Source organism: Mobula hypostoma, chromosome 2 (genome assembly GCF_963921235.1).
Source record: "Mobula hypostoma chromosome 2, sMobHyp1.1, whole genome shotgun sequence".
NCBI classification, from domain to species: Eukaryota; Metazoa; Chordata; class Chondrichthyes; order Myliobatiformes; family Myliobatidae; genus Mobula; species Mobula hypostoma.
The window spans coordinates 247382537-247397770 of record NC_086098.1 but is presented as its reverse complement, the minus strand read 5'-3'; the positions used below and the strand labels follow the sequence as shown (position 1 = coordinate 247397770).

The window sequence follows — 15234 nt, the reverse complement described above, 5'->3', positions numbered from 1 at the left end:
GGGAAGCGGAGGATGGTGATATGCAGATGAGGGGAAGGGGTGAGAGGGAGTCCAAAATGGGGAAATGGAGAAAGATGGGGAGGGGGAGGGAGTTATTGGAATGTAGAGAAATGAATGCCTATACCATCAGGTTCACCTGCATAGACGCTACCTGATCTGCAGAGGTTCTCCAGCATTCTGTGTACGGTTGTCCAATATGTCCAGCATCTGCAGGATCCCTGGTCCCCGTGCTGCCTGCCATGCTGCGTCCCAAGGGATGGGTGAGGGTGAGGGTGAGGATGGCAGGTGAGGGTTTTAGACCGGCTTTTGGGGTGGGGGGGGGAGAGGGAGAAGCTTGTCCATGGGGTTGTCCGCCCCCACCACTCCCCCCTGCCCACCCCTCACTCACCCTTTTGGACGGCGCCGTTCGGGGCCTTCTGCTCAGGCCTGGCTGTCACCAGCTCCTGGAGGTGGAGGGCTCCTCCCCCAACGAAGCAGAAGGCAGGGCAGACGGGGCCGCTGCAGTCCACGGCGCATTCCCACAGGCTTCGCAGCGACACCGCGTCGTAGAAGGTCACCCGGCCCCTCTCGTAGTCCAGGCAGACGCCCAGCCGGGAGGGGAGGGGGACCGTGCCCCCGGCAGGGTCGCGGGCGGGCGGGGGCGGCGAGGGGGGGGAGCCCTGTGGCAGCAGCACCTTGCCCATGCCGACGGTCAGGAAGGCGTACGGCGGCGAGGCCTCCACCGTGGCGTCCTCGGCCCCACTGTCGTGCCCGCTGTCGGGATCGTACCTGCGGAGGGGTGGGGGAGGGAGACACTCGGTTAAAGCTCGCGGCAGCGATGAGGGTGAGGAGGCAAACGGAGGAACTGCCCCCAGCAAAATGTCCACATACCTCCCCACCCGAGATCATCCGCTGTGCTGGGGAAATTATCCCGCTCCTATCAGGAGACTCTGCTGTTGTTTCAAATACAACGCAAGATGGAAACAGATCATCTTGCAATGAAATGCGTAGACTCTGCAGACTGCTGGGGCTGGGGGGAGCAAAGCCACACGGACTCCACAGACCGAAGGAGACCGGGGGGGGGGGTGATAATGCAACGCTGTGCGGACTCCACAGACCACAGGGGCCGGGGACTGCGGGGGCAAGGGGGTTGCGGAGCCGTGCAGGCTACTGGGGTTTGCTTGCAGAATAAACAGACTATTTAGTTCGTACGTCGACATTTATCACATGTTGTACAAGTAGATTCTGCCGGTTTTGTGCCGCGTATGCTAGATTCAAACTGTGCCATTGTGCTCTGTTTAGAGACTCTGTAGACTGTATTGTATTCGGCAGGAATGTACCATAGACGGTTTGGCCAGATGTACCAAAGAAATAAACGCCTTCGTAGTCAACTGTGTAATTAAGGGACCTTCTTTTGGTTGTTTCTCAATGCAAGAAGATTACAGCTGGTCTTGAAGACTTTGTGGCCGTCGCTTACGATGAGAGAGAGCAGACTGTCATGGAGTCTGGCACGAGGCTATGAGGTGCAGGGGGAGGGGAAGTGGCCAGTCAGCATGCTGGGAATCCCGTGAGGGTGAACGGGCGATTCTTGGACTGAGAAGGCGCTGACTGGCTGAGCCGCTGGGTGAGAGCAGGTCGGGGCGACACGTGGGGCTCCCGTCCACGAGAGGGAGGGAGACACCTGAGGGGTGGAGCCCAGTGGGAACCCAAAGGTTTCAGAGGGTAAAGGGCAGCCTGACCAGAATTAGACCAGGTTTAGTGAGCAAGGCTGAGGGAGGAGGGAAGGAGGAGAGGAATGTGTCCCCTTTGGTTCAGCCCAGAGGTGTGGGATGTCCCGAAGAGCAGCTCTGAGATCCAGATCCTGGTGCACCCGGGGGTGAGGGGGTGGTAACATTTCCCAGCAGATTCCTGCAGACTGAGCAACATCCCAGGAGGTGCCCACATGTCCCAGGAAAACATCACTCCAGTCTGGGCACCCGTCGGTTCCCGAGAAGCCCTGGCTGAGGGCGAACCTGCAGCCTGTGGCAATCGTCGTCACCCTCAAGACTCAGACAGTGGAGTCCAGAGCACAGACATCAGCAGAACGCCCTGGCCCCTCTCCTCGACAGCTCAGCCAGGAACGGTGTAAACACAACAAGCGATCCCTTGTCCCAGCCCCATGACACTGCCCTGGGATCCTCGGATTACTGCTGAAATCCCTCTCACATCCCCAACTCACCACCTCGCAACCCCCATTAAACTTCCCCACAGTCCCTAGCCTCAGTCTCCACCGTAACTATAAACCTCCCCATCAAACTCCCCTGTAACCATAATCCTCCCCATCAAACTTCTCTGTAACCATAACCCTCCCTTCAGTCTCCCCGTAACTATAACCCTCCCCAAACTCCCCTGTAACCATAACTCTCCCCGTCAGTCTCTCCCCGTAACTATAACCCTCCCCGTCAGTCTCCCCATCACTATAAACCTCCCCGTCAGTCTCCCCCGTAACTATAAACCTCCCCATCAGTCTCCCCTGTAACTATAACCCTCCCTCTCAGTCTCCCCGTAACTATAACCCTCCCCATCAGTGTCCCCGGTAACTATAACCCTCCCCGTCAGTCTCCCCGTAACTATAAACCTCCCCGTCAGTCTCCCCTGTAACTATAACCCTCCCCGTCAGTCTCCCTCCCGTAACTATAACCCTCCCCGTCAGTCTCCCTCCCATAACTATAACCCTTCCCGTCAGTCTCTCCCCGTAACTATAACCCTCCCCGTCAGTCTCATCCCACAACTATAACACTCCATCAGACTCTCCCACGTTCGGACCCAGTGGGCTAAGATGGAGGGTCTCTGGTGGGCAGCACGAACCGCGGGTCGAGTACCTGGGGCTGACCACGTCCTGAGGGACGTGGAACCACTCCTGGAGCTTGCTCTCCAGCCCCACGCCGACCTTGGCCAGGTAGGAGCCGGGGTCAACCGCGCAGGCCCAGTAGTGCTTGCCCTGGGTCAGCGCCACGTCCCCGATGACCAGGTCAATGGGCAGGTGGCAGGAGGTCATGATGCGCTCGGCCGCAAAGAGCATGGGGACGCCGGCAACGCTGCGGACAGCCCGCTGGTCCTTGCTGACAATCACCCGGTCCTGGGTAAAGCCCCACTTGTTCTCCAGTAGAAAGTGGAGGACTGGAGGCCGAGATGAGGGGAGGGTGGCGGGGAAATGAGATGAGGCGAGGGCAGTGGGGGAACAAGAGATCGTGAGACCAGAGAACAATGTGAGAATGAGAGAAGGGGGAGGAGGAGGAGGAGGAGGAGGAGGAGGTGAAAGATGTCATCGAGACACAGACACAGACAGAGAGAGAAAGAACAGAGAAGTATCAGAAAACTGACTGATATCCAAAGGAGCTGCAGTTCGGGTCAGAAAAGCAGAGAGTGAAAGAGGGATTACATCTTCCGTTACATCGTGATGGTGCAATGGGAGTTAAACTCTGTGTCTGACCCTGGGAGTATGTGATGGGACGGTGTAGAGGGAGCTTCACTCTGTGTCTGACCCTGTCGTTTGCGATGGGACGGTGTGGAGAGAGCTTCACTCTGTGGTTTGCGATGGGACGGTGTGGAGAGAGCTTCACCCTGTGATTTGCATTGGGACGGTGTGGAGAGAGCTTCACCCTGTGATTTGCATTGGGACGGTGTGGAGAGAGCTTCACCCTGTGGTTTGCGATGGGACAATGTGGAGAGAGCTTCACTCTGTGGTTTGCGATGGGACAGTGTGGAGAGAGCTTCACTCTGTGGTTTGCGATGGGACGGTGTGGAGAGAGCTTCACTCTGTGATTTGCGTTGGGATGGCGTGGAGAGAGCTTCACCCTGTGGTTTGCATTGGGATGGTGTGGAGAGAGCTTCACCCTGTGGTTTGCGATGAGACGGTGTGGAGAGAGCTTCACTCTGTGATTTGCGTTGGGATGGTGTGGAGAGAGCTTCACCCTGTGGTTTGCGATGGGACGGTGCAGACGGTGTCAGAGACCGGAGCCTCAGACTGAATGTCGGCTCACCTGGTGCAGGCGGGCTGCGCAGGTAGATCTCCTCGCTGTACTCTCCGTGGCCGGCCTTGTTGAAGCCGCGCACCCTGAGGGCGTAGACGCGATCGGTGTCCAGGTGCCCCACCACGGCCCCCGTGCCCCGCACCTCCTCAATGCGCTGCCAGCGGGTCCGGGGATCCTTGGCCGGAAGGTCGGCCTGGCGGTACTCCACGTCATAGTGCCAGGCCGCCGCCGAGTCTCGTGGCAGCCGCCAGCAGAGGTAGATCTGGTCGTAGGCGTAGGTGCGCTGCGTGTCGATCACCGGCGCGTCCGGCACTGTGGGACAGAAGGCATGCGGGGTCAGGGAGAGATCGAGGCCCTTCGTGCCATTCAGTCTGTTCCACTCATTCCGTTCTCCTCACATCCCCAACAACTCCACACAAACTCCACCCCTCATCCGCAGACCACGGGACACGACTTACACGGGGATGATTGTGTGGGGAGGCTTCACTGGGCCAGGAAGGCCCGTTACCTCGACATAAAATAAAAACTGGGAACATAATGAATCAATCAGCTCCTTAATCCCCGCCTCCATCACTGATCTTCCCTCCGTCACACTCTCCTGCTCCAACCCGCCTCCCTCCAGTCTCAGTGTCAGGGAGCTTTAGAAACCCGGGAACATATTCCCAGTTTGTGGGGACGTTACTGTGAGATCCAGTCACAAGATGGGATGCAGTTTGGGTGTTGTACAGCAGGAAAACTGGCCCTTTGGCCCATCCAAAGCATGCCACCATCCATCCCCACCCCCATTTACTCCCACTCCACTCGCCTCACATTATCCCATTCCAGATTCTAGCCCCACCCACACACCAGGAGGGTGATGTACAGTGGTCCGTTGACCCAGCGGCCCCGCACGTCGTTGGGATGTGGGAGGGAACCGGAGCAGCCGGGGGAAACCCGTGTGGTCACAGGGAGAACACGCAAGCTCCACACACACACACACCACCCGAGGTGGGGATTGAACCCAGCAGTCCGGAGCACGAGCCAGCAGCTCTGCCTGCTGCGTCCCTGGGCTGCCGATGCCACCGATTTTTGGCTCAAGACCCAAGCCTGAACTGTGGGTGTGCTTGGTGCTGGTTAAGGCCTTGCATTCCCAACACTCAGTCCCCCAGCATCAACAGCCCAGGGGTCCGAGACTGGGGGGTCTTGCAGTGAGTGACTCACCTCTCGACATCCCAAAGTCTCTCTCCCGTCTACAAGGTAAAGGTCAGGTGTGTGACAGGACCCTCTCCACTACCCTGGGTGGAGTTAGTCCATACACTCAAAATCCGCCACATTACCTCTCCCTTGTCTATAAGGCACAGGTCAGGAGTGTGATGGGACACTCTCCAACTCCCTGGGTGGAGTTAGTCCATACACTCAACATCCGCCACATTACCTCTCCTCCATCTACAAGGCACGGGTCAGGAGTGTGACAGGACCCTCTCCACTACCCTGGGTGGAGTTAGTCCATGAACTCAACATCCGCCACATTACCTCTCCCCCGTCTACAAGGCACAGGTCAGGAGTGTGACAGGACAGTGTCCACTTACCTGGGTGTCTTCCAATTTATACATACTATACAAATCAAAGATAGCTGTGGGCGAGGAACGGATTCATTGGTAACCGCACAAAGAGGACCCAATTATTGCCGTCCTATCCTCAATGCAACACCAACATTCAACTCATGCTAACACCCCACCTCCAACCCCTTGACCTCTCACCTACCAGATTTATGTTCTCTCCTCTCCTCTGCCATCGGTCAGGAGACACAAAAGCCTGATAGCATGTACCACTGAGGCTCAGCCCCTGCTGTGATCAGACTCTTGACCATTCCTCTTAGCAGCACGTTGCAGTCACCCAGCACTCTGTTTCAACAAAACCTACCCTGCGTATCTCCCTTAAACTTTGCCCCTCTGACGTTAAAGCTGTACCCAACTAGTATTTGACACTTTCGGCTTTGCTTTTCAACCTGATAAACTTCTAACAGGTCTCCCCTCAGCCTCCACCGTCACATCGATTTGTCCAGCCTCTCCTTGTAGCTCAAACCCTCTAATCCAGGCAGCATCCCGCTGATCCCTTCCTAAAGCTTCCAAATCCTTCCTGTAACGTGGAGACCAGAACTAACGCATTACTCTCGATGTGGCCTGAAGTGTTATAGAGCTCTAATTTTTAAAAAAGCTGTGATTAGAAGATGTGTTGAACCTTTCTTTATCCCACCCGAACAATTCAACTCCTAAACCAGGAGCTGATGCAAGTGTGAGACAGTTCTGGCCCGGGCTATATTTAGAATGTTCTCTGAAACCACAGCTGCAGATGTTCTGAACACAGTCACGCACACAGACACAAACTCAGTCCCGTGATGCCAGCTCAGAGGACAGGCAGCACCTGGATTCAGACCCCGACCAGAGAGTCCCAGCAACGCAATCCTCTCCCCCAGAGATTCACTCTGTGTCTGACCCCGGGAGTGTGTGATGGGACAGTGTGGAGGGAGTTTCACTCTGTGTCTGACCCCGGGAGTGTGTGATGGGACAGTGTAGAGGGAGTTTCACTCCGTGTCTGACCCCGGGAGTGTGTGATGGGATGGTGTGGAGGGAGTTTCACTCTGTGTCTGACCCCGGGAGTGTGTGATGGGACAGTGTAGAGGGAGTTTCACTCTGTGTCTGACCCCAGGAGTGTGTGATGGGACAGTGTAGAGGGAGTTTCACTCTGTGTCTGACCCCGGGAGTGTGTGATGGGACAGTGTAGAGGGAGTTTCACTCTGTGTCTGACCCCGGGAGTGTGTGATGGGACAGTGTAGAGGGAGTTTCACTCTGTGTCTGACCCCGGGAGAGTGTGATGGGATGGTGTGGAGGGAGTTTCACTCCGTGTCTGACCCCGGGAGTGTGTGATGGGATGGTGTGGAGGGAGTTTCACTCTGTGTCTGACCCCGGGAGTGTGTGATGGGACAGTGTAGAGGGAGTTTCACTCTGTGTCTGACCCCGGGAGTGTGCGATGGGACAGTGTAGAGGGAGTTTCACTCTGTGTCTGACCCCGGGAGTGTGTGATGGGACGGTGTAGAGGGAGCTTCACTCTGCGTCTGACCCCGGGAGAGTGTGATGGGACAGTGTAGAGGGAGTTTCACTCTGTGTCTGACCCCGGGAGTGTGTGATGGGACAGTGTAGAGGGAGCTTCACTCTGTGTCTGACCCCGGGAGTGTGTGATGGGACAGTGTAGAGGGAGTTTCACTCTGTGTCTGACCCCGGGAGTGTGTGATGGGGCAGTATAGCGTAGAACAAGAGTTAAACTCACAGAGCAGTGTCTAATCTATGCCCTGGGACTCTGGAAAGAGAAGGTATGATAGAGGGGCCTCCAGTTCCACCATCAGTGATCACGGATCCTCGAACACCCTCAGCAGGCAGTAGATTGAGCCTCATTCCAACATCCAGAGGATGGAATGTCAGACAGTGCGGCACTCCCTCGATACTGGCACTGCGTGCACCAGCCTGGATTCTGGGCTATCCTGTCTGGCACGGTCCTGGGGACGGAGCACAGCCCACATTCCCATTGGGAGTTTTAACAGGAAGGAGGTGGAAGGTTCAGGAGGGTGAAAAAGAGATCTTCCAGGATATGGCCTGGATTCGAGAGTACATCTTTGAGGGAAGGCTGAGTGAGCTGGGGCTTTTCCTCTCTGGGGTGAAGGAGAATGAGAGGTGACTTGAGTGGAAAGTGTACAAGATTAGACATAGATCGAGTAGACAGCCAGAGACTTTTCCCCAATGCAGAAATGGCCAATGTGAGGGACATAATTTTGTTTGGAGAAAGTATAGGAGGAATGCCAGAGGTAGGTCTTTTTGAAAGAGAGTGGGGGGAGCATGGAATGCTCTGCCAGGGGTGGTGGTGGTCGTAGAGACACTTACACCTGAGGACATTTAAGAGACTTGTCGATAGGCACGTGGATGATAGGAAAATGGAGGGAAGGGTTAAATTGATTTTAAAGTTAAAAGTTCGGCACACATTCTGGTCACTGGATACGAAGTGTTCCCCTACACAAACTCCTGTCACCTGCCCTGTCTCAGTCCCTATCGCACACTCTCTTGTTGGGACTTCATGTACTGATTAATGAAACTTTCCTGAACACATTTGACAAACTCTGTCCCATCTGGTCCTTTTACAGTGAGTCCCAGTCAATATGTGGAAAGTTAAAAATCACCTACTATAACAACCTTTTGTTTCATGCAACAGTCCGTGATCTTTGCAAATTTGTTCCTCTAAACGCTCAGACTGTTGGGTGGTCTGTAACATAGCCCCTTTAAGCTGACTATACCTTTGTTATTTCTCAGTTCCACCCATATCGCCTCACCAGGTGAGTTCTCCAGTCTGTGCTGACGGAACACTGCTGTGACATTTACCCTGACGAGCAACGCCTCCCCTCCTCCTCTAATCCCTCCCACTCTGTCACAACGGAACGCCAGAATATTGAGCTGCCAGTCCTGCCCCTCCTGCACCCAAGTCTCACTAATAGCTACAATATCATAATTCCAGGTGTTGATCCATGCCCTGAGCTCATCTGCCTTTCCCACGACACTTCATGCACTGAAATATACGTCACACCATGCACAACCCTTTGATCCCTGACTGAGGACTTAAGTAACATCTGTCTCCACAACCTCTCCACTAACTGTTCTGACACTCTGGTTCCCACCCCCCTGTAACTCTACTGTAAACCCACCTGTGCAGCATTAACAAACCGTCCCACTCGGATATTAGCCCCCCGCCCCCATCGGTTCAGGTGCAACTGGTGATGTTGCACGTCCCACCCCAGCAGCCTGCAGGGCCGGGCAGGCAGCTGGTTCAGGGAGGTCAGCAGTGGCCTGGGAGGTGCCAGACTGACCTGTGGCAAACTGGAGGTCACTCAGGAGTTTCAGCTCCCTGCTGATGTCCAGCTGGAAGGGGGTGAAGGACGATTCCGCAGCCGGGATGAAGTTCTGCAGGGATTCCGTAGCCTTCACAATCCTGAAATTGAAGAAGACATTTTGTTAACGACCGTTCACAGCAAACTGAAAGGGAGCCTTGGAGTCACAGCACAGAAACAGACCCTTCAGCTGACCAAAATTCATTCTAAGCTGGTCCTGTTTGCCTTCATTTGTCCCTTATCCCTCTAAACCTTTCCTATCCATGTACCTGTCCGTATCCCTCTAAACCTTTCCTATCCGTGTACCTGTCCATATCCCTCTAAACCTTTCCTATCCATGTACCTGTTCGTATCCCTCTAAACCTTTCCTGTCCATGTACCTGTCCATATCCCTCTAAACCTTTCCTATCCGTGTACCTGTCCGTATCCCTCTAAACCTTTCCTATCCGTGTACCTGTCCACATCCCTAAACCTTTCCTATCTGTGTACCTGTCCATATCCCTCTAAACCTTTCCTATCCGTGTCCCTGTCCGTATCCCTCTAAACCTTTGCTATCCGTGTACCTGTCCATCTCCCTCTAAACCTTTCCTATCCGTGTACCTGTCCGTATCCCTCTAAACCTTTGCTATCCGTGTACCTGTCCGTATCCCTCTAAACCTTTGCTATCCGTGTACCTGTCCATCTCCCTCTAAACCTTTCCTATCCGTGTACCCGTCCGTATCCCTCTAAACTTTTCCTACCCGTGTACCCGTCCGTATCCCTCTAAACCTTTCCTATCCGTGTACCTGTCCGTATCCCTCTAAACCTTTCCTATCCGTGTACCTGTCCATATCCCTCCAAACCTCTCCTATCCCTGTACCCGTCCATATCCCTCTAAACCTCTCCTATCCGTGTACCCGTCCATATCCCTCTAAACCTTTCCTACCCGTGTACCTGTCCGTATCCCTCCAGACCTTTCCTATCCGTGTACCTGTCCATATCCCTTCAAACCTCTCCTATCCGTGTACCCGTCCATATCCCTCTAAACCTTTCCTATCCGTGTACCCGTCCGTATCCCTCTAAACCTTTGCTATCCGTGTACCTGTCCATCTCCCTCTAAACCTTTCCTATCCGTGTACCTGTCCGTATCCCTCTAAACCTTTGCTATCCGTGTACCTGTCCGTATCCCTCTAAACCTTTGCTATCCGTGTACCTGTCCATCTCCCTCTAAACCTTTCCTATCCGTGTACCCGTCCGTATCCCTCTAAACTTTTCCTACCCGTGTACCCGTCCGTATCCCTCTAAACCTTTCCTATCCGTGTACCTGTCCGTATCCCTCTAAACCTTTCCTATCCGTGTACCTGTCCATATCCCTCCAAACCTCTCCTATCCCTGTACCCGTCCATATCCCTCTAAACCTCTCCTATCCGTGTACCCGTCCATATCCCTCTAAACCTTTCCTACCCGTGTACCTGTCCGTATCCCTCCAGACCTTTCCTATCCGTGTACCTGTCCATATCCCTCCAAACCTCTCCTATCCGTGTACCCGTCCATATCCCTCTAAACCTTTCCTATCCGTGTACCCATCCGTATCCCTCTAAACCTTTCCTATCCGTGTACCTGTCCATCTCCCTCTAAACCTTTCCTATCCGTGTACCCGTCCGTATCCCTCCAAACCTCTCCTATCCGTGTACCTGTCCGTATCCCTCCAGACCTTTCCTATCCGTGTACCTGTCCATATCCCTCTAAACCTTTCCTATCCGTGTACCTGTCCGTATCCCTCTAAACCTTTCCTATCCGTGTACCTGTCCATCTCCCTCTAAACCTTTCCTATCCGTGTACCTGTCCATCTCCCTCTAAACCTTTCCTATCCGTGTACCTGTCCCTATCCCTCTAAACCTTTCCTATCCGTGTACCTGTCCGTATCCCTCCAGACCTTTCCTATCCGTGTACCTGTCCATATCCCTCCAAACCTCTCCTATCCGTGTACCTGTCCATATCCCTCTAAACCTTTCCTATCCGTGTACCTGTCCATATCCCTCTAAACCTTTCCTATCCATGTACCTGTCCGTATCCCTCTAAACCTTTCCTATCCGTGTACCTGTCCGTATCCCTCTAAACCTTTCCTATCCGTGTACCTGTCCATCTCCCTCTAAACCTTTCCTATCCGTGTACCCGTCCGTATCCCTCTAAACCTTTCCTATCCGTGTACCTGTCCATCTCCCTCTAAACCTTTCCTATCCGTGTACCTGTCCGTATCCCTCCAGACCTTTCCTATCCGTGTACCTGTCCATATCCCTCCAGACCTTTCCTATCCGTGTACCTGTCCATATCCCTCCAAACCTCTCCTATCCGTGTACCTGTCCATATCCCTCTAAACCTTTCCTATCCGTGTACCCGTCCGTATCCCTCTAAACCTTTCCTATCCGTGTACCTGTCCCTATCCCTCTAAACCTTTCCTATCCGTGTACCTGTCCGTATCCCTCCAGACCTTTCCTATCCGTGTACCTGTCCATATCCCTCCAAACCTCTCCTATCCGTGTACCTGTCCATATCCCTCTAAACCTTTCCTATCCGTGTACCTGTCCATATCCCTCTAAACCTTTCCCATCCGTGTACCTGTCCGTATCCCACTAAACCTTTCCTATCCGTGTACCTGTCCCTATCCCTCTAAACCTTTCCTATCCGTGTACCTGTCCATATCCCTCTAAACCTTTCCTATCCGTGTACCTGTCCATATCCCTCTAAACCTTTCCTATCCGTGTACCTGTCCGTATCCCTCTAAACCTTTCCTATCCGTGTACCTGTCCCTATCCCTCTAAACCTTTCCTATCCGTGTACCTGTCCATATCCCTCTAAACCTCTCCTATCCGTGTACCTGTCCGTATCCCTCTAAACCTTTCCTATCCGTGTACCTGTCCATCTCCCTCTAAACCTTTCCTATCCGTGTACCTGTCCGTATCCCTCTAAACCTTTCCTATCCGTGTACCTGTCCATCTCCCTCTAAACCTTTCCTATCCGTGTACCTGTCCATCTCCCTCTAAACCTTTCCTATCCGTGTACCTGTCCCTATCCCTCTAAACCTTTCCTATCCGTGTACCTGTCCCTATCCCTCTAAACCTTTCCTATCCGTGTACCTGTCCGTATCCCTCCAGACCTTTCCTATCCGTGTACCTGTCCATATCCCTCCAAACCTCTCCTATCCGTGTACCTGTCCATATCCCTCTAAACCTTTCCTATCCGTGTACCTGTCCATATCCCTCTAAACCTTTCCTATCCGTGTACCTGTCCGTATCCCTCTAAACCTTTCCTATCCGTGTACCTGTCCATATCCCTCTAAACCTTTCCTATCCGTGTACCTGTCCATATCCCTCTAAACCTTTCCTATCCGTGTACCTGTCCATATCCCTCTAAACCTTTCCTATCCGTGTACCTGTCCGTATCCCTCCAGACCTTTCCTATCCGTGTACCTGTCCATATCCCTCCAGACCTTTCCTATCCGTGTACCTGTCCATATCCCTCCAAACCTCTCCTATCCGTGTACCTGTCCATATCCCTCTAAACCTTTCCTATCCGTGTACCCGTCCGTATCCCTCTAAACCTTTCCTATCCGTGTACCTGTCCCTATCCCTCTAAACCTTTCCTATCCGTGTACCTGTCCGTATCCCTCCAGACCTTTCCTATCCGTGTACCTGTCCATATCCCTCCAAACCTCTCCTATCCGTGTACCTGTCCATATCCCTCTAAACCTTTCCTATCCGTGTACCTGTCCATATCCCTCTAAACCTTTCCTATCCGTGTACCTGTCCGTATCCCACTAAACCTTTCCTATCCGTGTACCTGTCCCTATCCCTCTAAACCTTTCCTATCCGTGTACCTGTCCATATCCCTCTAAACCTTTCCTATCTGTGTACCTGTCCGTATCCCTCTAAACCTTTCCTATCCGTGTACCTGTCCATCTCCCTCTAAACCTTTCCTGTCCGTATCCCTCTAAACTTTTCCTACCCGTGTACCCGTCCGTATCCCTCTAAACCTTTCCTATCCGTGTACCTGTCCGTATCCCTCCAGACCTTTCCTATCCGTGTACCTGTCCATATCCCTCCAAACCTCTCCTATCCGTGTACCCGTCCATATCCCTCTAAACCTCTCCTATCCGTGTACCCGTCCATATCCCTCTAAACCTTTCCTACCCGTGTACCTGTCCGTATCCCTCCAGACCTTTCCTATCCGTGTACCTGTCCATATCCCTCCAAACCTCTCCTATCCGTGTACCCGTCCATATCCCTCTAAACCTCTCCTATCCGTGTACCCGTCCATATCCCTCTAAACCTTTCCTATCCGTGTACCTGTCCGTATCCCTCTAAACTTTTCCTACCCGTGTACCTGTCCGTATCCCTCCAGATCTTTCCTATCCGTGTACCTGTCCATATCCCTCCAAACCTCTCCTATCCGTGTACCCGTCCATATCCCTCTAAACCTTTCCTATCCGTGTACCTGTCCGTATCCCTCTAAACCTTTCCTATCCGTGTACCTGTCCATCTCCCTCTAAACCTTTCCTGTCCGTATCCCTCTAAACTTTTCCTACCCGTGTACCCGTCCGTATCCCTCTAAACTTTTCCTACCCGTGTACCTGTCCGTATCCCTCCAGACCTTTCCTATCCGTGTACCTGTCCATATCCCTCCAAACCTCTCCTATCCGTGTACCCGTCCATATCCCTCTAAACCTCTCCTATCCGTGTACCTGTCCATATCCCTCTAAACCTTTCCTATCCGTGTACCTGTCCGTATCCCTCTAAACCTTTCCTATCTGTGTACCTGTCCGTATCCCTCTAAACCTTTCCTATCCGTGTACCCTTACCTGTCCATATCCCTCTAAACCTTTCCTATCCGTGTACCTGTCCGTATCCCTCTAAACCTTTCCTATCCGTGTACCTGTCCGTATCCCTCCAAACCTCTCCTATCCGTGTACCTGTCCGTATCCCTCCAGACCTTTCCTATCCGTGTACCTGTCCATATCCCTCCAAACCTCTCCTATCCGTGTACCTGTCCATATCCCTCTAAACCTTTCCTATCCGTGTACCTGTCCGTATCCCTCTAAACCTTTCCTATCTGTGTACCTGTCCGTATCCCTCTAAACCTTTCCTATCCGTGTACCTGTCCGTATCCCTCTAAACCTTTCCTATCCGTGTACCTGTCCATCTCCCTCTAAACCTTTCCTATCCGTGTACCCGTCCGTATCCCTCCAAACCTCTCCTATCCGTGTACCTGTCCGTATCCCTCCAGACCTTTCCTATCCGTGTACCTGTCCGTATCCCTCCAAACCTCTCCTATCCGTGTACCTGTCCATATCCCTCTAAACCTTTCCTATCCGTGTACCTGTCCGTATCCCTCTAAACCTTTCCTATCCGTGTACCTGTCCATATCCCTCTAAACCTTTCCTACCCGTGTACCTGTCCGTATCCCTCCAGACCTTTCCTATCCGTGTACCTGTCCATATCCCTCCAAACCTCTCCTATCCGTGTACCCGTCCATATCCCTCTAAACCTCTCCTATCCGTGTACCCGTCCATATCCCTCTAAACCTTTCCTATCCGTGTACCTGTCCGTATCCCTCTAAACTTTTCCTACCCGTGTACCTGTCCGTATCCCTCCAGATCTTTCCTATCCGTGTACCTGTCCATATCCCTCCAAACCTCTCCTATCCATGTACCCGTCCATATCCCTCTAAACCTTTCCTATCCGTGTACCCGTCCGTATCCCTCTAAACCTTTCCTATCCGTGTACCTGTCCATCTCCCTCTAAACCTTTCCTATCCGTGTACCCGTCCGTATCCCTCCAAACCTCTCCTATCCGTGTACCTGTCCGTATCCCTCCAGACCTTTCCTATCCGTGTACCTGTCCATATCCCTCCAAACCTCTCCTATCCGTGTACCTGTCCATATCCCTCTAAACCTTTCCTATCCGTGTACCTGTCCGTATCCCTCTAAACCTTTCCTATCTGTGTACCTGTCCGTATCCCTCTAAACCTTTCCTATCCGTGTACCCGTCCGTATCCCTCTAAACCTTTCCTATCCGTGTACCTGTCCGTATCCCTCTAAACCTTTCCTATCCGTGTACCTGTCCATCTCCCTCTAAACCTTTCCTATCCGTGTACCCGTCCGTATCCCTCCAAACCTCTCCTATCCGTGTACCTGTCCGTATCCCTCCAGACCTTTCCTATCCGTGTACCTGTCCATATCCCTCCAAACCTCTCCTATCCGTGTACCTGTCCATATCCCTCTAAACCTTTCCTATCCGTGTACCTGTCCGTATCCCTCTAAACCTTTCCTATCCGTGTACCTGTCCATATCCCTCT

General features: G+C 53.1%; 1 protein-coding gene across 3 annotated transcripts in view; it reads right to left on the bottom strand.

Annotated features, from left to right (window-relative positions):
- The window catches only part of LOC134343072 (tripartite motif-containing protein 46-like), an 81124-nt gene that overhangs the window by 11387 nt on the left and 54503 nt on the right, over positions 1-15234 (bottom strand). For 2 of the 3 annotated variants that reach the window (XM_063041931.1, XM_063041932.1), the window contains exons 7-10: positions 8881-9002; positions 4002-4304; positions 2841-3138; positions 389-768 (exon numbers count right to left, since the gene is read on the bottom strand). In XM_063041931.1, coding sequence (XP_062898001.1) covers positions 389-768; positions 2841-3138; positions 4002-4304; positions 8881-9002 — 1103 coding nt within the window. Of the gene's footprint in view, positions 1-388; positions 769-2840; positions 3139-4001; positions 4305-8880; positions 9003-15234 lie in introns of those variants that run through there. The other variant, XM_063041933.1, reaches the window with a different exon arrangement.